At 44.1% G+C, this 27463-nt stretch overlaps 1 protein-coding gene across 1 annotated transcript; it reads right to left on the reverse strand.

Annotated features, from left to right (window-relative positions):
* Nucleotides 1-924: 924 nt before the first annotated feature.
* Nucleotides 925-27463, reverse strand: FAM174B (family with sequence similarity 174 member B). The gene is made up of 4 exons (XM_038420661.2): nt 27370-27463; nt 26361-26760; nt 14530-14664; nt 925-5750 (listed from the first exon to the last, which is right to left on the reverse strand). The coding sequence occupies exons 1-4, from the start codon at nt 27461-27463 to the stop codon at nt 5747-5749; spliced, it is 633 nt and encodes a 210-aa protein (XP_038276589.2). The 3' UTR covers nt 925-5746.

A 27463-nucleotide genomic window follows, 5' to 3' on the forward strand; every position in this document is an offset into this window, starting at 1 on the left:
AACATCCATGACTCCCGAGATCTCTTCTTGAGTGGTAATAGCTAATTTAGACGCCATCATTTTATATGTATGGGTTGGGATTATGCTTTCCAATGTGCATTACTTTGCATTTAACAACATTGAATTTCATCTGCCATTTTGTTGCCTGGTCACCCAGTTCGGAAAGATCCTTTCGTAGCTCTTGGTCTGCCTGCAACTTAACTATCTTGAGTAGTTTATCATCTGCAAATTTTGCCACCGCTACTATTTACCCCTTTTTCCAGATCATTTATGAATACGTTAAATAGGACTGGGCCCAGTACAGACCCCCTGGGGGAACTACTATTTACCTCTCTCCATTCTGAAAACTGACCATTTATTCCTACCCTTTGTTTCCTATCTTTTAACCAGTTACCAATCCATGAGAGGACCTTCCCTCTTATCCCTGACGAATTATTTACTTAAGAGCCTTTGGTGAGGGACCTTGTCAAAGGCTTTCTGAAAATTTAAGTACACTATATCGACTGGATCCCCCTTGTCCACATACTTGTTGACCCCCTCAAGAATTCTAGTAGATTGGAGACACATGATTCCCTTTACAAAAACCATGTTGACTATTCCCCAAATTATGTTCATCCATGCATCTGGACAATTTGTTCTTTACTATTGTTTCAACCAGTTTGCCCAGTACAGAAGTCAGGCTTGTCTGTAATTGCCGGGATCGCCTCTGGAGCCCTTTTTAAAATTGGAGTCACATTAGCTATCCTCCAGTCATTTAATACAGAAGCTGATTTAAATGATAGATTACAGACTACGGTTAGTAGTCCTGAACTTTCACATTGGAGTTCCTTCAGATGCATACCATCTGTCCTGGTGACTTATTACTGTTTAGTTTATCAAGAAAGGCCTATCCCCTTCCCTCTTCCCAAACAGAGCTCTCAGGGATGGATTTATAAGAACATGTTTAATAGCAACAGTTTCCTATTGTAACACGAGATGGCCATCCAAACTTGCATTACCTTTTTTTTTTTTTTTTTTTTTAAATGGAAGCTTTGGTCACAAGGGCAAATTCTAAATCAACGTTTTCATCAATGGCCTGGTGACTGCATGGTTCTTACAAAGCCACATACAAAACTGGCATAAGCAGAAACTGAAAAGAGAAATCTTAAATCCACAATCTCCACCCTGATGAAATTACATCATCAACAGTAATTTAGAGGGTATACTTACAAAACTGGCTCTCCAAATACACTCCAGCTTGTGCTCTCATTTACTGACATTAAATCAGTTTGTGCTTGGAATAAAGTCTGATGTATGCAACTTAGTGTTATACACTAGCAAGGTTATAAAAGGGTTTGCAATCATTTCAGCCTTTTGCTAAAAAAGTCACATCCAGTTCCAACTTACTTCTTCTGGTGAGACGGACCTTGTCCCTTGTTCAGCTTGTTGAGAGGGCCATATAAGCATGTAGTCTACACAAGTGATTCCTCTCTCTCAGAAGAGCAGACATGGCAGACCCAGAGGGAGAAAGGGAGCTGGGACAGCCTTTGATCAGCTGAGCATTGTGGGTTTCTCAAATGGAACCTCCCCAAAAAGAATTATGGTCAGCAGAGTAAAGAGACTGTAATTTGTCACAAAGTAAGGTATTTGTCCACATTGTGGCATGTTCCAGTAAAAATAACTTTAGTTTACTTGCTCTCTATTGGTTTGATTAAACAGGTATTTAAAGTGTATTTTGCTGAGTAGTAAGTTAAATTTAACATGAATGTTATACGATAGTGTTTCTCCATTTTCTATAAAATAAAAATGGGCCTTTAAAAGCCACTCTCTGCCAAAGCAGCTTTAAGACTATGCAATACAAAGAGCTGCGAACATTGAACAGGTTACAACAGCAACCAGACTGGAATTCTACAGTGTAAGACACACAGAACATGTATTACTTCAATGTAGTGGTTAATGGCTAGCCATTCTTCAATAGAAATCTAAAATTAGGTATTCCAAAATCATTTAAGCTATGTTGTAACTAATTACTATCTACAAAAAAAAAGTTTATATAATACACACACACACACACACACACACACAATGAGTTACATCAACTGTTCTTAATGTCTTAACTGAAATAAACTTGTACAAATATTTAGCTAGACAAACATCTGAAATCACATATAGTGACCTTTAGAAAGAGGTAAATATCGTCCCATGTTTACAATAGCAATTTAACATCAGGCAACACGACCATCATGTTGACCTGATGTTGACATGACCTTGAATGACACTAGTAAAGGTGCCCTGATTTCTTTCATCAGGCAGCCATTTCTCCTCTAGCTCCATTAGTTTATATACACAGGTTTGGTTTTACCAAAGGAGCCCCAGGGAGTGAGTTGTCCTTATTCCAAAGATAGTTGGGCACCTACATCCTTGGTGCCTTTGGGGAGAAAGGGAGGAGGGCAGGGAGAAAAAAAAAAATCACATTGTTCCCCACCAAAAGGTTCACTGAGGACTACAGAAACAAACAATCTTGCTTGTTAGCAACAGGCAAGTCAGGCAGACTGCCTCTGACTTACTTAAACTCAGCAGGGCTCATAGGGTCTGACAAATCCCAGTGACAGACTCCCACTGAATTCAGCAAGAGAGTTTGCTCAGACCATCTGAAAGACTAGGTAAACTGAAATGGCCTTATTTCCTCCTCTCTCTACATCTGCAGAACCTGGATCCGGTCTTCAGCAGTAAAAAGTGCCCCTCGGTCCCCAGAAAAGGTTTCAGGATACTCCAGACAAGCCATGGCTGACCAAAGGACATGTCCTCTGGAGCTCCAGATGCTCTTCATAAATTCTCCTCTGAAAGGGATGTCCAACACATGCCATGATGGCTCTTTCATTGAGAGAGTAGTCATGCCACCCCCTTTACCTTGTTGCTGAAGGGGGAAATCGAAGCTTTAACCCATCCTTCTACCCAGCATTGCCATTTTTCACTTCAGGACTCAACCTGTCCAAGGACTTCCCATAACTCGCTCTTCTTCATAGGCTTTACCAACTCCAAAGGACATCACGTTGCCTACTTAGAGCCATCCAGTCCATTTCTGTAACATGCTGTCTTGAAAAAGTGTTCCCAAGCCATCGCGCGTCATCATAGCCTATGGGCCTCTTGCAGTTCCTGCAATCCAGAGCTCAGTGTGCTTGGACTTACCCTAATCAATTTCTCCACCTTTTACCTCTTAGCTGACACATTAAATATTGCTCAATAACAGCACTATGGAGTGACTTGAATTTACTTTATATTGATATTGTCTGGATATCTAATTAGTTCTGCTGTGGGAATTTTCCAACATGGGCCAGCTGTGAAGCCTTTGCTAAATACTCTCATGTAGAGTTCAAATGAGAGCACAATTGTGTCAAAGAATTTTCCACCACCACTTTTTATTGACTTACAACTGCCTTGGCTCCCTCTTTTAATGCATGATACTATTTGCTACATTGCTCTGTACAGAATGGGATTCTCTCCCAACAAACGATCCACTTTAAAAGTGCATTAACAGTCAGAAAAGTAACAGCAGAAATCCCATCAGGAGCTTCCTTTGCATTCTCAGTCTCCCACAGCAAATGTACTCCAAGTCAACAGAGGCCAGTTTTGCTAACTGCCAGTGCTGGAAATGCCACCTGGGATCTGAAAATGCAGCTGGGTTCTGCCTATCATGTTGTCACTAGCAATAACAATTCCACCATTGGAACTCAGAAAGTTTAGTCAAAGATTCATAAAGCTGAATGGAATCCAGTTCACTCTTCCAGAGCTGTGTAAGCTCCGCATAGTCACTATGAATAAAAATGCACAGGCCAATAAAGCAGGTATGAAATCAGACACACAGGAAGTTGATCTATTGAGTATGAAGGTGAACTTTTTACTCTGTCACTTTTCTGACCATTGCTACACTTTAAAGAGGAAACATGGAGTGACAAAACACTCATTTAGCAGGTAAGGGGAAAGGAATTTAGAATGCTGGGGCTACATCAGGCAAGGACTCAGAGGGACACCACCAAACTGCACTGTATGCTCGTCAGAAGACTACTACAATTTTGCTTCTGTCAATGCAAATTGCTATTGCAGAACATGGAGGCCTTCTTGCAAAGAGCCAAAGTGGAGTGAAGAAAGAGTGCAGCATCTATACCAGGCTGTTTCAGGGTGCAAGGCGTGGGAGTGCTCCGAACAAGTGAGAGTAGTATAACCTACTGTCATGATAACAAATCAAGAATTCCATGGGCAGTCTTTGAGCAGTTATTATAGAGAGGCAGCTTTGCAACAGACTCTTCGCAGTCACAACCCACCAAGCAAATTGCAGAATTTACCAAAAGAGTCAAGCAAATGTTGGTACGTTCCAAAAACAGGAGGTAATTTTAACATCATAAAGGCAAGAGGGGCTCCAGATGGATTAAAATCCTGAAGTAAAAGGGTATTTGACATAAATATTGGCAGAACACACAATAAGAGTGTCAGTATGTCAAGTAAAGCTCATCAGAACTGCAGCTGCTTTTCAAGAACACCGTAAAACAGAGCAACCATGCCAATAACTTTGAATTCAGAGCTTTCAAAGAATCACACTGAATTTATGCACAGAACTCATAGGCTATGGATCTTAATCAGCCTAGATTACAGATATTCTAGTTTTTTTAAAATAGCCATCCCACAGCTCTACCAGTGTGAAGCATTGTAGATAGCAAGGGTAAAACCATCTCTTAGTGTAATATGGGATTTGGCAGCCAGCCAGCGGGCAGATTTCCAGTTTGGTGCAGAGAGGATTCTTTGCACGAATGCTTCCAAGGAGGGGGGGGCAGAAAGAACCAGTGTTCTCTTCCTGCAATTTAACAACTGCATATCAGATCTTTCGTAAAAAGATTGATTAAAAATTTGATTAGCAGAAGAATTACAGCCAGGAGAGGACACAAGATGGCAAAAAATATTGTGTCTTACTTCATATGAAGGGCGGGGAGTTACAAAAATAGACATCTATTTCCTCCAATCCAAGATTTCTGTAGTATGGTATTTGCCTAGTTTTTCTGCTTCCCTATGGTCTCATGTTATTTAACTAAGTCTGACAAGAGCTTTATTGGAAAACGAATACATCATTATAGGAGGGTTTAGTGCAATTGTTAAAATCAGTAGCAAGTCATTACAATTTTTTACAACAGTCACAAAATTAAAAAAAATAAAGAACCCAACCCATGCACATTGACATTTCAGCACAGTTTCAGCCACCAGCCTTCATCAGATGGGCAAGAATTTCTCTAGGCCCAGGATCATACAATTCCAAGTCTTTAAAATGCAAGATCTGTTTAACAGAGACCAAAAGTATCTGATTCAGTTTTTAGAGGAAAAAGTCTTTTGGGGTCTGATTTTGGGTTTTTTCCCCCCCCTCCTTTTACAAAAATTTATTTGGAGCAGTGAGTGCAGAAAGTCTATACACAGTGCTGTATCCACCCCATATGCTTTAGCAACCCCACAGCCTCTTCAAGCAACAGATCAGAGTCTACGAGGAGGATCTCAGGTCATTCTACTGTGGAAGTTTGGAAACTAGGAGTTTAATGGTGACATTTTGGGCAGAGAATCAAACACCCTGCTGCTGTGTGCTGTATAAACAACATCAGGGAGGCAGCAATGTTTGTTTTGGTTTCAATATTGCAGAGATGAAAGCTTCTCCTTCACAGTTAAGCTTCAGCAGGGCTCTCGACAGCTGACTGACTTCTCACAGGGAACCGGCGCTCCAACAACAGCTTTACCTGGCAAGGAAGACAGCCAGGGAAAAGAATTAGTACTGTCAGAGAAGCTTTGTTATAAAATAGATCATATGCAACTATGGGAATTTACGTACAAGGGGGAAAACAAAAGAAACAACAATACTATCCACCACTGGGTCCCTCAAGCAGGGGTTGATTTCTGTGGTGATTTTGATCATCGACTTGATTTTCTGCATATGAAAATTAGCCAGAGCAGTCTGAGCAACAGGTAAAGCTCAGGGATAAGAATTAAATCAATCACAGCCACAGTCTGTGGCTGCTCTCCTGGAATGGGACAGCTTTGAGCACCCCCCGAGAAAGGATATTTTCCCCAGGCAACTGGTTCACTTGGGGTCCTTCTGCTCACTACACAGACCATTTTCTTCTTGGAGCCCTCATTTCCTCCCTCCACCACGCACCCACAAGGTAAAAACCAGAGAAGAGAGCAGCTGCCTCGGCAGGGGCAGTTACAGCAGACAGGAGTCAGGAGAACTTTTAGGTACAACTGCAGCACTTATGCATATTAAGCCAAGGAGCCACCAGGGAGCCTCTGTGCTCAGCACTAATTTTCATAGCACATATAGCCTAACAGCAAAAGAACACAGGCTTCAAAAATGCCTTTTGGCCACTTGGCACTGGCAATCCACAGCAGCACCTGGCCAGGAAACCCTTAACAGCAGCACCAATGCTCCAGGCAATTTGTTGTATTTATAGTAAGCGACTGAACGAGTTACTGTGATTTTCACCCCTTCACATGAGAATAAATGATACCCTCCGTTTATACAGAACCTTTCCCCACTCTGCCTACTGGAAAAAAAAAAAAACAACACCCCACACATTTAAACAGCCTAGCATCATACAGAAGAGGCCTCCGGCTTTCACGTTCAATAAATCTGTTATAGCCACTCGCCGGAGACCAAACACCTTGCTGTAACGAGCACACAGTACAGCACTCCAGTCAAGGCTGCACATGCAATTTAAGCTCTGGCAGGGATATGTTCTGTGGAGAGCGATTAATATAATATACTCTGCATTATTTACAGAGAAGAAGGCCCCATACCTCTCAGCCACAGAAAGGACTCTGGGCCCTAGAATTTTGATGCAGATGTTTTAAATTGCCTCATGAAAGGAACATTTTGCAGAGGGTGGTAAGTCCAGGCTTCCTAATATGGCACTAACCTTTTTAGCACCAAGTCCTAGAGACTCCCTGACACCAAGATGCAGGTTGTTCTGGACACCTTAACTTATGCTTTACCTATCCAGTAAAGAATCCTGTGTTTACACTATTGCGCTCTGGTTGAAGCTAGTTATACTGACAGTTGAACAAAATCCCCATTTACTCACTGTAGCACCTCAGATATGTAACTGCAACATCACCTCCAGTCAATACTTTGGAAGATACCACATTTCTAAAACACCTCTCATTTTCACTGCTGCTGTTAAAAGGAAAAATGAGCATCTATACTCAAAAACTGAAGATCATCATCTAATTTTAGGGGAGGGGTGGAGGGTTTGATCAGACCCAGGAAATGTTTGTAGTTTTAAGTATTTGTTTAGGGGATCTCAGACACCTGGCCTCAAAATTCCATCTCTGGCTTTTACATTCTGCCTCTTCAAGTCCCCTTACATCCCTCCCATTATTCTATCCTGGCTTCTTACATGGTACCCATCAGTGATCATGAAACAAAAAGGCTCCATATTCATTATCCATCCTCACAGACCGTTCAGTCAATTCTTGAATTTTTAGCGTAATTTATTTTATAAAAAAAAATATACAAAAACACAACTCCAGATTAGTAATTGTTTCCACGAGGCTTTCAATCATATGTTATTTCCAAGTGGTTTTGCATCTCTGCTTTATGGCAGCCTTTGTGTTACACGTTTCAGATTATTGTCACACAGAAGTTGCGCTCTCTGGATGAGAGAAGATGTTGACAGAACCACTTTCCTGCTCCTGAGATTGCAGGAGAATCTAATCCAATAAAGATATGCTTCTGTATTTGTCAGAGGCAGCCAGTGGCTTTAGCAGCCACAGACAGGATTTTGTTTGGTTAAAATTTTTCGTGGTCTAATTAGCCAGCTATGCAGATGAAAGGTGATTATTGTTCACTGTTGCACAGCCTGAGGGGGTGGATTTTACCAACACATCCACTGTGGCAAGATGTTAAAGATGCAGGGGAATCCTAAAGCCACTTTCAGACAGCAGCCCAATTTACACCATCTGCCGCTTCTCAATGGATGTACAGGGCTAGAAACCACTGCACATGGGGACAAAGCATCAAACGAAGAAAATGAACTGCATGAAAACAATCAGACTTACAATCAATCAGTGCTACTTCTCCCCTGCTGCTGATGCTACACAGCTAAGCAGCAACTGGCTTGCAGTTAGAATGCTGTTTGCATGGGGGAAGGGGAGAACAATCTCAATTATGCTCCAAAATATAGAAGCAAGTGAAGAAGAGACGTAAAAACAGATCTTGCCTACATGTTAAATACAGATTTAGTCTTTGAACCCAAAATATGAGGCTAGTTATTTAGGGCTTCAGATCATCAGGTAAATCAGAAGAGTTATTTCGTATTCACACATAGCACGAAAGCCATTAAGATTGTTAACAAGAAGAGTGTCAGGACTCACTCAAAGATATTCCAAGCCAGCTGGAGAGATCTGCCCAGTTGCCATCTTAATGAGAGCACCAGATATTTGAAAGTTATGGTCTTGCTTTGGCACATCCCAGTAACATGTAGGGATACCAGCAGTATACCTTGCTGGTACATACAAGCCAATATGCCATTCTATATTACTGCCTGTTAAACAAGTTCTCTCTCCTTTTGTATTCTGACCCTTTGCGCAGGGATTTCCGTCTATGCAAAGTGCTTTGAAATCCTTCTCAACGGACGTACTAAAGAAAAGCAAGATCAAATGAATCAGATATTCCTCTCTTCTTTTCCAATATACACGGTTAGGCCTCTGCAGTTCAACATCCTGGATTCAAGTTTGAATCGAGGAAGCCACCAGACAGATAATTTCACGTGCTGCTTTGAAACCAGAAGGAATTTTTGGAGGTTTGTGGGCTACCTCTGTGAGAAGATTACTGATGACCAGAGATCCTAGTTTTCCGTGATAAAAAAAACAAAATTCTCCAATGAAAAAAAAAAAATTGTGTTTTTCCACAATTAAAATGAAACGTTGAATTTTAGTTTCCCAAGGCACATCATATATAGGTATCAGTTGAACACAATGTTTTACTGATACAGTAGAATCCTGTTTATCCAAGGAGCCTCCATTATCTGTTCTTCGTATTAACCAAACCACCAGCTGCCCTCCCGAGCCGCAGCCACTGTCAGCCCCAGGCAGTAGTGGTTTGGTTAATATGGAGATCTGGATAATGGAGGCTCCTTGCATAAACAGGGTTCTACTGTATATGTTTTTATTTTTCACAAAATGTAAAAACTAAAGATTCTCTGTAAAAATGCAAATTCAGTGTTTTTCCGTGGCAAATGGATTTCTAGGTTCCCTGGCGATGACAGAACATTACCATGTGGGATTTCACTATAGCAGAAGGTGACAATGCAGCATGGCCTACATTTGAGAACCAAATCACTGGCAGTACAATAAGTAGCACTGCATCAGTGTAACTATCATCAGTGCAGCACGCACACATTAGCCATCTCTGGGTCCTAGAGACCAGTGCACTGCAGAGCAGTAAATAGAGTACCCTTTACACCACTGAGGCAATTACAGCGGTGATTCCCATCAAGAATGGCACTGACACAGTTGAAGACTATATGGTGGCTAGCCTTGCTTGAAGCCATTCTAGTCCAAATGGTGGCATGCTCGCCCACGCACTGTTGGGAGTGCTTGTATCTGAATAAGTGAGATGTCATAGGATGCAAGGGGAATCCAATCAGTGATCAGTAGGCCAAGAGTCTTTACTGCAGACAAAGCCGACATATCCCCAGGTGCTAGAGACTGTATGAGGAGGGGAAAAGCTGGTCAGGAAAGGAAATGCTTCATGATAAGACAATCAGAGATGAGTGGAGTAAAGTTGTAGCACTGCCATAGCTGATGATGAAAGGCACTCTCCCATCAAAGCTCAATTTATTTAAAAATCTTAGAAGGAAAATAAAAAGGAGGGGAGCAGGGAACTTCCTGCCCATGGAAGGCACTTCTCATGTGAGGTTATTCACCAGTCCTCAGTCCCGTTCACGGTGGCTCATTATTTCTCAGTTTCATTAGCTAATGAGCTGAAACAGCAGTCTCGTCCCTTCCCTAGTTCATCAGCCCTGAAGAATGGCTACAACTTCACTTAACATGTCAGTGTTATAGCGTCTGCAAGATTTTGTGGAGGTGGGGAGAAAAATAAAACCTTGCTAAAGCAGCAGTTAGTGAAGCCTTGTTACAAACCATACATACTGGCTAAATATTCAGAACAGCCTCTTTATTTGTAGAACAATAGTAATACATGGGAAGCATCAAAGTACAGTTATCCAATTTGTGCAAGGTCAGTAAGTGTCAGATCTCCATTTCATTCTGTTCCTGGCATGCACGTCAGTCTGCATTTTAGGCAGCAAACAGCACAAGGCAACTGTTCACTGAAGGAACAAGATGCTGGACATGGTGCTTAGAATTCCAAGAGTAGCTGCATTAGTGACTGGAATCACTAACTGGAATCTTGGAGGTAGGGCACCCAGCCAGCTCTTTCTGGAGATCCATCCCCATTTCTCCTTCCTTTGCTAATGAAACACGGTTAACTGGGGAAAGGTTCTTTTCAGACAATGGATCCTGTTGAGGAATCCTTCCTCTTAATGGTGGGACATGTGCTGAAATGCCCAAGACAAACCCATTGCTTCAAAAAGAAACCTCTTTGTGACTTCAGTGATGGTGAAAAGGTAGAAACTGTTTTGGGATGTGATACAATCTTTGATGAGGGTCTAACAGATCAGTGATCTGCCTAGTAGGCTGCTCTATCTAAACACACACAATTCAGAGACCTTGTTACTTTTTATAGCATTCAAATCCACAGAGAACCTCTCCCCATCTCAATTCTCCTAGGGGATTGATGGTAACTCCCCATAAACTAGGGCTGTACTGCTGGAGAACAGGAAGCACATCCCTAAAGTAGCAAAACATTTTCAAAATGCAGAATTTGATATCTGTTGTACTAGAATTTCCTCGAGAACAAAGATAAAGAAAGCTGAGATATAGGATGGTGAACAAAATCTATGGTCGCTGTATCCCGTTGGTGGTAATACTGTAAGTATCGTACAAAGTGGAGGGGTGGGTGTACGTGTACATGTATCTATGACTAGTGAAGGCCCATTTGCACTTGTAAGGAACCCAAGAAGATTGAGTTCATTTCTGCGAAAGCAGCAGTACAACATGCTCTGGAGAAGAAAAAAATAGTAGAAAACATGGCTACGACTCTCAAGTCGGATTGTTTCCAATAGGCTTGCCTAATGTTTCATTACTGGATGCATTTTCCCACAGCATTACTGTTTCCAGAGATTTTCCTTTTCACTGTGTTAGGAATAAATCTCTCCAACCTGGCCCCAAAATGTCTGTAAAGGAAGTTCTCTGGAACTCATGGAAGAGAGTGGAAAAGCAGTAGAAGCAGTCAGAGCAGAAGTTTAGACAGTTCAACTCCCCAATTCAGGCTCAAGCAATTCCAATGCATAATCCAACACTCGAGGCTGCCCAAAAGACAGTGCAACATGCTGTCTATATTATTTATTAAGCACCAAAAGTGTGCTCTGTGTTGCAGAATTCACTGGAAAGCTGCAAAAACAGCACATCTCAGGAGGGATTTGAATGGGACAAGGAGGTGGTTTGTCAGAACTATACCCAGGTGTAAAGCATACCCTGCTTATTGGAACAATGCCCTTAGACTAACAGACGTATAGAAGCATAAGCTTTCGTGGGTTAATACCCACTTCATCGGATGCATGCAGACTTGACATGCATCCGACGAAGTGGGTATTCACCCACAAAAGCTTATGCTCCAATACGTCTGTTAGTCTACAAGGTGCCACAGGACTCTTTGCCACTTTTACAGAGCCAGACTAACAGGTTACCCCTCTGATACCTGCACTTCTAAGGCACTCTTTGCCTGATCATTTGAAGCCACTTTTCCAAGCAGTTAGCACTACAGGTCCCTGAAGGATAGGCAATTACCCCCATTTTACACAAAGGCAAACGGAGGCAGAGAGAGGCCCAGGATCACACAGCAAGTTAGCAGCAGAGCCAGAAACAGAAGTCAAAATTTTTCCCATGCAAAACTTCACCTAATTCTCTTCTATACTAACACTATCCAAGTGTCAGTCTAAGACCTGAATGGTACAAGAGGGAAAAAAAAAAGCGTATCTTCCAGACTTGAGTAACTCAAACTTGTACACTTATATTAAAGAAATCCTGAACACTGCTTTTTTACTTTAATCATCAAGGCCTTGCTGTTACCTTATGATTCCCTGTCTGTCTGTTGTATCCATCTATTGCCTTTCCTCAGATGCTTAGACTGTAAGCATTCTGGAGGAGGGACCATCTTTGAGGGGTGTGCTTACACACAGTGCCTATTACAACAGGACTTGATCTCCAATTGGGGTCTTCAGGTAATACAAACATAGTAACAGAGCTCTAAATCTAAGGCACTGGTTTTCCCTCCAACAATGCTGCATTTCTCATTTTAAGTATCCAAAAAACATTCTACTTCAGTGACCCTGCATGCCCCTCAAAGGTTGTGAGAGCAGCAAGCCGGTCCTCGTTGTCCTGATCTAGTGCCAGCTTGTGCTACATCGCTCACAACTGCATTGGAGAAAGCCCTGTAGGAGTCGCAACAGCAGCTGTCTCCAAGAGACCAGACGATGATTAATTGGGGATGAGCACCAATACAGAGAGTCTATATGGAGCTCCGACAGCTGGCCAAGAAAAGAGTCAGGGGAAGAAGAGACTATTCTGGTTTGGGGGCTATTTATTTACAAATCTCAAAACGACTGACTCACCGTCATTCTTCACCAGCTCCCTATCACTGACTAACTCTTTTAGGGGGAGATGTATTTCGTTATTTTGAAAATTAGCAAAGCAAAACACAGCACCACATGCTTAAGTGCCCACTGAGTGCCTCTTGGAAGGAATGCACTGCTTCCACCATCTCCAGAACTAGGAGTGTGTGGGTGGGCATTTGTGCCTGGGGGGGGGACATGAGCAAGTCTCTGACAAGGTCCTAATTATGAGTTGCCTGGATTCAGACGCAGCCTTATCATTAGCAGAGCTTTTTCTAGCCCAAGCACCATGGATCTTGGCTGTCTTTGTTTGGATGAGAAACCTGACTTTTGTGCTGTCACCACTCTGAGGCAAATAAAAATAGGAGACTCAAATACACTGACCCCATAAATCAGAGCGCCCGAGAGCCCACCTGCACTGAGAGGCTGCTAGAAATTCTCCAACAGGACAGGAACTGAAAACTATTGGCTGTCAAAGGCTTAAAAAAACCCAAAAACTTGATAATGATTTTATGCTGCTGAGTGGGGCCTGATGGACAGCGCTGGCGACAGAAGCCCTCTGTTTATCACAGAGCTGATACAGCAAAGGCATCTGCAAAGCAAGCTTCCCCAACACAAAGTCCCACCAGCATGCCTCAGACCCAGAGATGCCCAAATCAAGAGACCATTTGTGAAAGCTTGTCAGCTTTTCCCCCACGTAGTCACAACAGCAGCTATGGAGAGAAGCAGCTCTAGACTGGTAGGGCCTGACCCTACGCATATTGTTTATGAAGAGCACCAGATGTGAGCTAAGCCCTTTACACGCTGTGGCAAATTGCTGGCACTACTATGATGGGTCTCGCGCTTTCTCTTCTTGGGGGGGGAGGGAGAGGGTGTTAAGGGCACTGTTTCTTGCCCCTGAACTGGGGTATTAACTGCCCCACTAGTGTCCTAGAGGAGGGGAGTCGAGAGGGAGGGACCCAGGCCCGCCCCCTACTCCGGGTCCCAGCCCAGGGGCCCTAGGGATAGCAGTAAACTGCTTGAACTAGCGGTTCCTTCCCCTGGGCTACTTCCTTCTCCTGCCCTTCAGCTTGTGGGGCTTCCTGCCCTCCCTCTGCACAAACCCGGTATCCCTTTACCTAGGGTCTTGGTCTTCTTAGCCCACCGTAGCTCTTCTCTAAACTCTCCTCTGCTTCCCTCCAAACTGCTCTTTGCTCCAATGCCAATCCACTCTGCTTCAACTCCTCCTCTTGTCCCATTGAAGCAGGGGGGTTTTATCATGTGACTGGCTTCAGGTGCTCTAATTAATCTGTAGCAAACTTTCTTCCCTCTACAGGGAATAAGGCTCCCTACTAACACTCTCCTGCTGCCCTCTGGCCATGCTGTATCACAACACAAATACGAGCACAGGAAGAATGCAACGTAGGAGGAAGGATCAGGCATGGGATGCAACAAGCAGCAAAGGATTGAGCAGGGAAGTTCAGCCCATTAACCTTTGTCAGTTCTATACAGTTTTTTGTTTGAGCACATCTCTTCTGTTGGCACTTCACTGCAGGGAGAACTAGGGCTTTTAGGCTTGTTGGAAATTACATGCTTTAAGGAGGAGAGGTTGGATGCATAGCAGACTAGGTTTCAGGTGCAGGGGCCATGGAGAGGAGAGTGGTGAAGCTTTTGTGGATTGGAGAGAAGAGCAGAGACGGAGCTAAGCCTTGACAAGGCATTGTGAGCGTGCAGAAAGGAAGAGCCGTCCACACAGCTAACAGAAAGCAGGAGGCAGCCTTTAACCAAGACCCACCCATGTCACTACCTGTATTTCACATCAAACACTGTCGAGTCTTCATCATCATCATCATCATCTTCATTCAGAGGGGCCATTTCTACTCGCTCAGCCGGGGTTGTGATTATGTCGTACTTCCGTGTCTTCTTAATCCTCTTGCCAGACCTGAAACAAAGAAAAAGGGGGTTCATTCTGAAAGTGTTCCCTACAGAAAGGGCTGGGGTGGGCTGTTACCCACCCATTCTATATACAGCCCAGACTGCTGAGCCCTACCCTGATGCAAAGCCAGCCCCTCCTCCTCACTACCACTTGCACCCATCACTGAAGAGCTCAATTTCCTGTCAGCTGTAATTCAGATCAGTGTCGGTCTTTTAGTTTCAGAGGCATAGCCATTGATCCTTTGGTGTGCAGGGCAATCGCTGGCACAGCAGCTCAGAGCCCCCTGCTGCCATACTCAATAAGTCAGACAAAGGCTTAATCAGAGGAGGCAGCCGACAGGTTAACTAACATCTTTAGATGAGAAAATCACGGCAATCTGGCTGAGTCAATGTCTACCAAGCTGACAGGGGTTCAGAGAAGAGTTACAAGAGGACTGGGCATCTGAGGTTATATTTACGAGTGGACAACTTCTTCTACCTTTTTTGGACACCAGAGTGAAGTTTCCAAACACTCCCCAATACAGCCAATCGTTTCACTTGAGCAAAGAGGATGGATCTAGACTGTTCTCAGTGGTAGCAGAGGACAGAATGAGGAGTAATGGTCTCAAGTTGCAGTGGGGGACATTTAGGTTGGATATTAGGAAAAACGTTTTCACTAGGAGGGTGGTGAAGCAATGGAATGGGTTACCTAGGGAGGTGGTGGAATCTCCTTCCTCAGAGGTTTTTAAGTTCAGGCTTGACAAAGCCCTGGCTGGGATGATTTAGTTGGGGATTGGTCCTGATTTGAGCAGAGGGTTGGACTAGATGCCCTCCTGAGGTCCCTTCCAACCCTGATATTCTATTAATTTTATACTCACTCCTGTGCAAGTATCATGAAAAAAAATCACTGGCCATGTTTTAAGATTTAGGTGTAGCCAATGTCCCTTCCATTAGCATAATGCTCAATTTCTTTTGTAGCAAGGATACTTATACACCTGTGCACCTTTTACTCTTGTTAGACTCATTTTCCAGAATCTACTTACATTAAAATAATTTTGACATAAAAAACCAAAATGATACAGAATATGGTACTTAGCTTGACACTATCTATTTAACTCAAAGCTCCTGTATTCTACAGGCTCTTTTTATTCCACAGATTAATACCCATTAACCCAAGGTCTTGAGCTACCTCACACTGCTCAGACATAAGCCTAGGTTTGTGCTGGTTACATTGGTTTGTGCTTCAGTTATATTGCATTTAAATAAAGAAGCTACAATATCACCATCTTTTTGGGGATATGGGGAAGAAACAAAGATCTTAGCATAATTGCTTGCACTCTGGAAATGGTTTATCCAACACAATGCAGACTATTTCTCCTTAAATTCTTAGTTAAAAAAAATCAGATTGAAAATCTGTAGGATAACAGAGGACAGCCAAATGTCTGGAAAATTTCCAACTAGCAGTTCAGGAGCATTAACAGGTCATGAAAACATTCCTGCTGTCCAGAAGTCTCACCATGACCAATCACACAAGATAGGTTGGGGTTGCCATCACCTGAAATCTCTAATCCAAGGCTGGATATTTTTCTAAAAGATATGCTACAGCTCAAACAAGAGATATAAACTTGAAGCAGGAATTATTGGGGAATATCCTTTGCCCTGTGTTATGCAGGTCAGATAAGATCATCATAGGATCCCTTCTGGCCTTGAACTCTATGCACGTTCAAGAAATATCTGATGTAAAAGTTGTCACTGGCCTCTGAAGATAGCATTGTTTTGGGGCATTGGTCCAGGACTAAGTAACGCAAGCCCCAGACCTTGGGGCAATGCAATTTTCATTTCCTGAGCATTCTACGGACTAATTTGCATCAAAAATGTCAAGAAACTCTCATGGTCCAAGCTACACTGTAACAATCTGTGCTGTATCACATCAAGCAGAGCACAGTGCGTTTTGTTCTATTATCCCAGTGGTAATCAAACTTTTGTACTGGGGCCCCCTTTCACATAACAAGTCTCTGAGTGCGACCCCCCCCCAATAAATTAAAAACACTTTTAAATGTAGTGAACACCATTACAAATACTGGAGGCAAAGCAGGGTTCAGGGTGGAGGCTGACAGCTCGCGACCCCACATGTAATAACCTTGCGACTCCCTGAGGGGTCCTGACCCCCAGTTTGAGAACCCCTCTATTATCCCAGCAGTTAAAACAAGTCGTTTCAGACCCCACCCAGTAGGGCCTTACTAACCAAACACCTGATAATCCTCACAAAAACACCTGGCAGTCTCACTCCCCTTTTCAGCCAAGACCTAACAGCAAAGTGATGCAGTGAGAAAAATGATGCGTTGAGATCTCATCTTACAAGGAAAGCTTTGCTTTTACAAGAGAACATTTACTCAGACAATATGAAATGTCATCATCATTAAAACTAAACTGAACATTCCTCAAAGTGAATGAGGCACATTCTACAATTGAATTAGGAAGTGAACAGCCATGACAAAACAATCTGCAATGAATCTCCCATGTGTGTGCATGAATTAGCAAGGCTACGCTGGATTGCATATTCAAAGAACAGGTCGTTTTTCTGTCTGCAATCAGATCTACTTTTGCTGCAAGACATCAGTGCTCATTTCCTACAGAGGCAGATACAGCTTATTTCGGGCAACTACTGAAAGAACATTGTATTATTTAAAGACAGTTAATTGCACCCCCCATGACAGTGCTCTCAACTCCAGAAGAACAAGGATGCACTGCCTGCACATTTCAGTACAGCTTGGGGAAGGGGTGTTCAATATTGAAACATAGCGTATGAAAAGTTGGCTTGGAGAGGAGAAAGTTTATGACTCATGTCAGTCTTTTGACCAGGGGCTGTTTTGGTAAAACACTAGTCATGTGTAGCACTTCATGCTCCTTACTGAAGGATCATGTGGTGGGAGAAATGCATTAGTCAACTCACTAGTTCATTATATACTTTAAACCTCCAATTTATTTTAGTGAACAACCCTGATGCTCAGAAATAACATTTTTCTTGACCCCACAGAGAACCATCTCAGAGCTTTCAATCCAGCATTAACACCTCCTGAAAACAGCCATGAGGAGGTAGGAGGGGAGATTAAATTATCCTTTCCAATAAGCGTGTTTCTCATTTGTAATTCCACCAAAAACAATAGACTAAATCCATTCCTGTTGAAGCTCCAATTAAGTGCTACTAGGAATGAATTGGGCCCAACATATTTAGCAATAATTAGCTCCTGCAACATTTACAAGATTCCAGATAATAAACCTAGGAAAACTCCAGACTCATAACAAGTCACTGAATGCGAGCTTCATTAATACCGCTGACATTTTACTATTTTCTATTGAACCATGCTTCTTTGCTCACATGATCATTTTAAACCCTGAAATTAAACCAGAAGCCATTAAGATGAGTTCTTCTGCATGCTTTCAGGCAGGCATTCATTTTGCTGTAATCATAGAATATCAGAGTTGGAAGGGACCTCAGGAGATCATCTAGTCCAACCCCCTAAAGCAGGCACAATCCCCAATTTTTTTTTGCCCCGGATCTCTAAATGGCTCCCTCAAGAATTGAGCTCGCAACCCTGGGTTTAGCAGGCCAATGCTCAAACCACCAAGCTATCCCTATGACACGCCACATTTTTTCTAACAACCAGCTTCTTGAGATGGAACATACTCAACCACAGAGAACAGAAGCATAGGCTTGTTCAACTGCACTAACTGTTAAGAGGTTTGGAGGCTGGGAAGAAGGTTGTGAAAAACTTCAGGAACATCTGACTGAGGCTTTGCCATGATTCAATTAAAAGGTAGTACCTGAAAGTAACTAAAATAATACCGTATGCAAATCCAGTCTATAGTACTAAGACCAATATGCACTTTCAAACATTAGTCTCGTAAGACCAACTATATCTCTATTATCCCCATTTTACAGACACTGAGGTGTGGAGAATTTAAATGACTTATCTAAATTCATAAAGCAAGAGAGCAGGGAAGCCCAGAAATAGGGCACCCAGACTCCTGTTTTGACCAATAAAACACAGACATCTGAAGAGAGGTTTCCAGTAGGGGTCATAGTTGGCTTTTTATTGTTTTTTTCCCATATAATAATCTCTCAAACAGGGTGGACTGATTTTAAATGAAAGCTATTTAAGACACTGATTTTCATCATGCTTTAAACCAGCAAGCAGGAAGCCTTGATTTAAATTACTGATTTAAATTGTTTTTTGCACCCATCTTAGCTGTTTTCTTAAAGAAAGGGGTTCATTGTCTTTGAATGGTAACCAGTAAAACATGTTCATCTGCAACTAAATATAGCTTTTACTCTAAGTTTGGGAGTACTTCTTGCTAACCAGGAGGATACACCATATCTGTATACTTTTAACTTACATTTATTCAGATTCTTAATGTTTACATTTTTATTATCTTAGAAAATGGTGAATGATACATTTATTTGTTTTTTTTTTAAACTTGTGATATGTGCCAAGCTCTATTTGGATGGAAATTAAAATTCAGTTAAAAATGCACAAAAATGGTGCATTTTTTTTAAATCAAATTTTAAAAAGCCTTAAATTGCTGCCTATGTAAGAAAAAAAAGATGAAGTTCATCAAAACATGTTTTATATTTAGAACTAACTGATTTATTAAACAAAGGCAATATTATCCATAGATAGTGAATTGAACTGATAATAAAGGGCATAGTGACCAGAAACAGTTTTAGAACTAGTAGATTGCACCGTCACACCTAGTTTATATTCAGATTGGCAGAGGAAAACAAGCTTCCCAGCTTTTCCAGTTCCCAATTGGTTTCTTAACTTTGAACTAGTCATTGAACTGCACTGAAGTTGAATAGACTGAAATGAAGAAAATGTTTTCCCTGCAGAAGAGGTGATTGCTGTCAAAAGCTGTTCTAGCACTAAAACTCTGATTCCAGGTGTTTTACCAGGGACTTCCACCATTTCAGTGGTCTAACTTTCTTCAAAGCTCAGCAGCAAATGTGTATTAATTTTATTTAATTGAAATGGTTTTAATAGATTATAAGTTTAGGCATCAACATAGGTTGTCAATTTCAAATTTAATTTTAAATTGGGTTTTTTGAAAGAATAAACTTGTACTTAAATAAAAAGTGGGGGTTTGTTTTTTTAAGATTTTTTTTTTTAAATCCTTGATTTTTATCCAGCCTGCTTTCAAAGTGATCTATTTCCCTCCAGTAGCTGGCAGCTGGCTGCCTATGGATTGAAGAAAGGGGTTTTTTGTATTGTTGGAGTATAGTAACTAGTTATAAAACAATTTATACTTAGTCAACTCGGCCTTCTACTGTAGGTGAGCCTTAGGTGTAGAGAGCACCACCCAGCTAGGTAGGATAAGCAGGTCCTGTAACCTATGACTAGATGATGAGTCACTGTACTTAAATCTCTCTCCTAAACCATAGCAATGTAACCAGTTTTGAAGCTATTAAAGAGGTAGGCCTGAGAGAAAGCTATTTGGTAGAGAAATCTGAGGCTCAGACAGCAATGATGTAATCAAAGGTTATTTTGGTCAAAATATTATTGTTATCTAAGTGAGTAGCATGTCTCTCAACAGGCAGACCTCTACCTTGTAAACAGTGCTCACATCCAGCTTGAGTCTTACTCATTTTCACACTTTTTACAGCAGGTCACAGCAAACACTACTGACCATGGCTGATAACGCCTATTGCCCCACTGTGACACTGCAGGTGCAGTTTGCTAATTTAAAAAAAAAAATATATTGGATAGATTTATCTAATGTCCCAGTGGCTTCCTCATCAAGCAACATAGACAACCAAGTTTCCAGCCTTTCATTTCCTTTTTGAGTGTTGTTAACCCTCACAGTTTACTTAGTAAGCTAGAAGCCTAATTCACCTCTGGAGTAACTACACTGACATCAACGGAGAGGAGTAAGAGAGCTGCAAAATATGGATTCAAAAAGGCAGAATCAAAACATGACAGAAGCACTTACTGAAGTAGCAAGTATTTGGCAAGTTGTGGAGGATATTTTGGCTTACGAGTGGGAGCGAAGGAGGTACTCAGCACACACGTGATGCTGAGAAAATACTCCATTCCCCCTGCCATTGGAAGTGGTTGAGCATCCTTTCCAGGCACATCTCTGAGTCAGCCAGAAAAGTTGCTATTGCTAACTAGATGCTGCCTCCTGCTACTGTGGACCATGCCACTTTCACAGCCTGCGCAGTTTTGAGCAGCCCAGGGGAGAGGGAGCTGGAATTCAGATCCCTTATGGCGGTGCCAAGCTCTACTCCACTGGGCTATCCCAAGTCCACTCAGATCAAAACACTTCTAAGGAGGAAGAAGAACAGGTCATCTTTGAAAGCATCCATTAAAAAAAACAAAACAAAAAACAGTGAGTTGGAAAGAAAGCAAGAATGTAAGTATCACAAGCCAGTGCCTGTGATAAAACATCTGCCAGCTTGATGTTCAGTTGAAGGACCTGGAAAAGTGGCAGAACAACCTTTTGCCTTCATGTCAGTTTGGGTACATAGTGCTGACAACTTCCACTGGCATCATGGACCATGAGGAAGCAAGACAAAAACACACAGGAGGCAAAATTCTGGGATTCTTTTTCTAAAACTTGTAAAACAGGCATACTAATAAATTGTTCAAATGGAAAAAAAAAACAAAAAAACACTGCATCTCAACAATCCGTATCTAAAGGGATAATTTACTTGCAGAAAACCAGTGTAATTTCATAGTGACAGTTTAATCAAATATTGGATTTCAACAAATTCTGCTTAACAGCAATTTACAATACTAGTCTCTGCAAGGTTCTTTGTTTTGGGGTGTTATTTTTGTTTTTTGTTTTTTAAAAATGGGCATGAACAAAGCTCTTATTTTGATCAAAAAAGGCTTTTCATTTGAGTAAATGTGATCTCTCTTCTGCAACAGAAATGAACTCCTCTCCAAACTATTTTGCCAGCTGTAAACTAGAAATGGTACAAACATGCTTGTTGTTTTGCTTGTCTTATTTTGTAACTCAGATCAATCTTTGCTTACACACTAGAGGCTATGTCAGATAAACAAACTACTGCATGTAGAAGTCAAAAGCTCCATTTTTCTAGGGGAGCCACTGTGTTTATTACAAGAACAGCAGGAATCTCTCACATACATGAAATGTGCTTTAACTATAAGCAGTCGTGTACAGATTAAATGAGTTTGGCATGGGAGAGCTCAGCAGTGCTTGCCGGTAAAGGTGACTGCAAAAAATTTTCTAAAATAATTGGGTTTGTGTCCCCTTTGGCTTCTGTAGGATGTGGAAAGAAGACTCAAAAGACTGGGTTTTCTGCTGCTTGGTTTTTTCCTTGGAAAATATCAAGAATGTCAACCCTGCTCTCTCTTTTTACATATGGAGAAACTGAGGCAGGGAAGCTGAACTTGCCCAAGGCCAGTTAGTAGAAGAGCTATTTAGATTACCTTATACTGATTTTACTAGTAGACTATGCCGCCTTTAGTCTGACCCACCCAAGTGCCTAATAGTCTTCTGATGTATAATCCCACGACAACTTTGCAAACCTGGATGAGTAGATGATAGTGATGAGAAGAATTATTTTAAAAAGCAATGTTTTATTTGCTTGCCCCTAAACCAAATTACTTGCCATGGTAAGTTGAATCTTGCTACGCTGTGCTAGTCACTGACACGCATCGGCAAATATTTTGCAGTTTGTTCACTGGGACAGACTTATGAGATGGGAACCCTTTAAGAACAGAATTCATGTAGACTCTGCTCATCAGCATGAATAAATTAAGATTATTATTAATTATTATTATTATTATTATTAAGACCTCAGAAACAGGGAAGAACAGGAACAGTTAGCTGGAACAGCCACGTAACTGCAGAAGAGCTGTTTGCAAGTAGGTGGAAGAAGAATTCACAAAATACACCTGTTCAAATACCTCCATTGCCCAACTTCCTCCTTCTACAAGTAACAACCAACCACAGCTTCCCAGAGAACAAGTTATATGACTCAACCCTGCAGGTTTGTTTTCTTTTGTACACACCTGTAAGAAAGAATTCCTGTTAACTACTGAAGGTTTTATAGTTTTCCACCATGAAGTCAGGAGTGAACAAACCAGAGCTAAATACTCTTAGATGGTCAGCTCTTTGAGACAAGAACTTTTCATTTACTGTATGTACACAGAGTGCCGAGCACAACTGAACCTCTAGCTGCTACCACAACAGAAACAATAATTTATGAACACGAACATGAAAGGCTCAGTTTGACACTGGTAAGTTTATTTTGTCCTAACTCGGCAACAAGCCAACAGAGAGATCAGTTTTCTAATGTGATTGACTTTGATTTGCTTGTGTTCTTCCCAACATAAAATCATACAAAGATTTCAAGTATTACAATGTTACTCAGCACATCCTGGTTCCAACCCACAGAAGAGGAGGAGGGTGAATGCAATATATTTGCTGTAGTTACACTGCAGAGAGAAAAAAAAATACCAGGATCCCACCAGGCAGATGCAGACTTCTTGCACGCTGCAGAGCTGTGTTCTGTCAAGGCTTCCATCAATCCAACATAACGTAGATTTGGGGGAGAGGAAGGGCTGGATCCACAAACCAGTCCCCCATTCCCTCCAGGCCATCCAACCACACTGTGCAGGGCTCCAGCTGCACAAGTGTCCACAGAGTAGTTCCATGGCCCAGAATTCCATCTACTCCTAATTCTTGGGGACCCAGCCCAATCCCAGCCCATTTATTTGGGTTTTATCCTAGGGCTGAACTCTGGCCTCAGCACTAAGCAAAGACTTATCTCATTTGTACACAAAAGTTGGGTAACTGCACCACAATTGCCCACAATGCGCCATCTGCGCACACGTACAAGAGACACCCCCTTTGAAAACTTGACAGAATGAGCCTACTCCCTGCTGCACTAGAGGAAAACTACTCCCAACCTAAATTACTGCTCAAGGAAGTTTTCACCCCATTTTCCTGCTTTGAGTTTATTTTAAAATTGGGGTGGAAAACACATTCAGGGAAGTTTGGGGGGTTTTTAATGACACCTCCAGTATCTCTTCCAAAGTCATAGCTGTTTCCTAACACCACAACCTGATAAAAAAGATGTTTTATCCAAAGTGTTCAAGTCTTGAACGGTGTTCAAGAAGGGATGTCAACAGAGTCAAATGGGAGAGATCAAGTCTGATATGGGTTGGAGTTTCAAAACCTAGAAACAAGACTCTCCTGTCACTTCTCTAATCATTAATACTGGACAACATACACACAAATAGGTAGGCATGCTATAAATGAAGGGGTTTTATTCCTGATAAACACTGGATGAAATAAGTTATCCCCAGTTAAACAGTTGCACACTCTTATACGCTTCCCTGCATTTCCTTCACTCTAGCACCTACACTGACATAACCCTGTGATGTTCAGTCTACCAAAATCACAAAGGAAAATCAGGACGCCAGGTATATACCAGGCAGTGGAAGGCAGGGAGTTAGCAGTTCATACTTAGAGATTATTGAGAACTATTGGGAAATCTATTTTCAAGTCAAAACTCAAGTCTTTGCTCCGTCCACCTGGACACTATGCTTTACAGCACATAAACACTCATATTATGGCAATTATTTCAAGAGCTTATTCATGTTTAAGCTAATGAAACAGAACAATACTTTTTCCTTGAGAACAAATATAGAATGCTCTAGAAAGGGAACAAACAATTCAAAAGTATACGCATTCTATTTTCCATTTTAACAACCCCTTTCTGACGAGCGGATCTACAACATTTTACAAACGACATACAATCGGCCAGGGGCTGGCCAAAATTTGCCTTCTCACCCACTTCCATCCCCTTTGTGCTGAGTGCCTTTACTCCAGAGGAAGATGCATTTCAGCTTTTCTGGCTTTAGGTTATGCCTACATTGCCACCTACATTAGCAAAACTTATGTCGCTCAAGAGTGTGAATATTCCACCCCCTGAGCAACATAAGTTACGCCGGCATAAGTGTTCGTGGGCACAGCGCTATGGCAGCAGGAGAGCTTCTCCCGCCAACATAGCTTTTGCTGTTCACCGGGGGTGCGTTTTTTATGCCAACAGGAGAGCTCTCTCCTGACATAGTGTCTTCATCAGATGTGATGCAGTGATGCAGCTATATTGGTACAGCTGCGCCTCTGTACGGGTAGACATGGCTAAGACAGTACTTCTCAAAGCTTTGTACTCATGACCCCGTTCACATAGCAAGCCTCTGAGTGCAACTCCCCTTATAAATTAAAATCTTTTTTATATATTTAACGCCATTATAAATACTACAGGCAAAGCAGGGTTTGGTGTGGAGGCTGACAGCTCGTGACCCCTCATATAATAACCTCACGACCCCCTGAAGGGTCCCGACCCCCAGTTGAGAACCCCTGGCCTAAGAGAAAAGGCCATCGGAGCATCAACTTCTACATGGACTGGTCAGGGACTCACTTTTTCAGGTCCCATCCCAGAGACCCTCACCCACAACCTAGAAAGGTGATAGTGCTGCTGTGATCAAGGGCTTTCACGGCATATGGTAGCCCTGCATGGACTCACCTTACTAGTCACGTGCAAATATGGCCTAGGAAACCTCTGGAAACCATCAGCAGAGAGACACTGTGTTAACGCTACTGCTGGGGTGGGGACAGAGAGCAGTGGCCCCCCCACCTGGGGATGGACAGAGAGCAGTGCCCCCCCACCTGGGGATGGACAGAGAGCAGTGCCCCCCTCGGCCTCCATGGGGGAGAGCCCCCCAACCCGGGGATGGACAGAGAACAGTGCCCCCCTCGGCCTCCATGGGGGAGAGCCCCCCAACCTGGGGATGGACAGAGAGCAGTGCCCCCCCGCCTGGGGATGGACAGAGCACAGTGCCCCCCTCGGCCTCCATGGGGGAGAGCCCCCCCGCCTGGGGATGTACAGAGAGCAGTGCCCCCCCATCTCCATGGGGGAGAGCCCCCCCCACTGGGGGATGTACAGAGAGCAGTGCCCCCCCCCATCTCCATGGAGGAGAGCCCCCCCCACCGGGGGGTACAGAGAGCAGTGGCCCCCATCTCCATGGAGGAGAGCCCCCCCACCGGGGGGTACAGAGAGCAGTGTCCCCCCCCCGGTCTCCATGGGGGAGAGCCCCCCACCGGGGGGTACAGAGAGCAGTGTCCGCCCCCGGTCTCCATGGGGGAGAGCCCCCCCACCGGGGGGTACAGAGAGCAGTGCCCCCCGGTCTCCATGGGGGAGAGCCCCCCCACCGGGGGGTACAGAGAGCAGTGCCCCCCCATCTCCATGGGGGAGAGCCCCCCCGCCTGGGGATGTACAGAGAGCAGTGCCCCCCCATCTCCATGGGGGAGAGCCCCCCCCACTGGGGGATGTACAGAGAGCAGTGCCCCCCCCCATCTCCATGGAGGAGAGCCCCCCCCCACCGGGGGGTACAGAGAGCAGTGCCCCCCCATCTCCATGGAGGAGAGCCCCCCCACCGGGGGGTACAGAGAGCAGTGTCCCCCCCCGGTCTCCATGGGGGAGAGCCCCCCACCGGGGGGTACAGAGAGCAGTGCCCCCCATCTCCATGGGGGAGAGCCCCCCACCGGGGGGTACAGAGAGCAGTGCCCCCCATCTCCATGGGGGAGAGCCCCCCACCGGGGGGTACAGAGAGCAGTGTCCCCCCCCGGTCTCCATGGGGGAGAGCCCCCCACCGGGGGGTACAGAGAGCAGCGCCCCCCGGCCGGTACCTGCAGACCCGCAGCAGCAGGCAGCCGATGAGGCCGGCGCTGAGGACACAGGCCCCGATCACGGCGGCCTTGAGCGCGGACAGGTCCCGGAGCAGCGCGGGCAGGAGGCTGACCCGGGCGCCGCTGTGGTTCCCGGGGGCGCCCGGCGGCTCCGGCGGCGGCCGGGTGGCGTTGGCGGGGCCCTGCGCGGCCTGCGGCGGCCCCGGCGCGGGGGGCTCCCGGCGGCCCCGGCCGGGGAGCGCAGCCAGGAGCAGCAGCAGCAGCGGGGCGGCGAGGCGCATCCTGCCCGGGCTCGGGGCTCGGGGCTCCGCTCCGCCTGCGACACCGCGCCCGGCCCTCGGCGCTGGGAGCCGCGACGCCGCCTCCCGCCCGCCCCCGCCCTCGGCGAACGGGGGCCGCTCTACAGCCCATGGGGGGGAGGGGAGAGAGAACCAGCCTTGGGGGACCCCCCCCGCGTGCCTACACCCCCCCCCAGCACAGACACTGCCCTGGGAGGGACCCCTGACATCCACCCCCAAAGCTGCAGGGAGCCCCACGCTCAGGCCCGCCCCCCCCCTCCCCACCAGGCTACAGGGGCGCTTGGTATAAAGTTTGGGGTGCCAATTTTGGTTGGACCTATTCCTGGAGGTTTCAGTGACATGACATAATCTGCCATTAAAGATTCATCTTTAATTCCTGGAGAGTCCAGCACAGTCCTGGAGGGTTGGCAGCCCTATATAATGTGCTCCTGTTTTCCCAGCACCTTCCCAAGCTAAAACAATAGCTACAGGGGCTCGTTATAAGCCAGGCCCCTAGTGAGTAACACCTCTCACACCTGCCGTCTCTCCCAGGGGAAGAGTTTTCCTCTTATGGATGCTGGGTCAGCGCCTGGCATCCTGCCACGTGCCAATAGTAACGCGTCCCAGAGGCAGCCACTTTTTTCTAACACTGAACAAGGAACTTAGCGTTCAGAATAGAATCATCCTTAAACTGCCCAGTCTGTGCAGAGCTGCCTAGAGCCTCCCCCAACCCACCTTGGCCTCCTGGTACAGTTTTAAAGAAATAGCACACGCTGCCACGCAGATCTTTCCTGTCCTGTACACCCCATACCTCTCTTTGAGCAT

The sequence above is a fragment of the Dermochelys coriacea genome, chromosome 10 (genome assembly GCF_009764565.3).
Source record: "Dermochelys coriacea isolate rDerCor1 chromosome 10, rDerCor1.pri.v4, whole genome shotgun sequence".
Taxonomy (NCBI): domain Eukaryota; kingdom Metazoa; phylum Chordata; order Testudines; family Dermochelyidae; genus Dermochelys; species Dermochelys coriacea.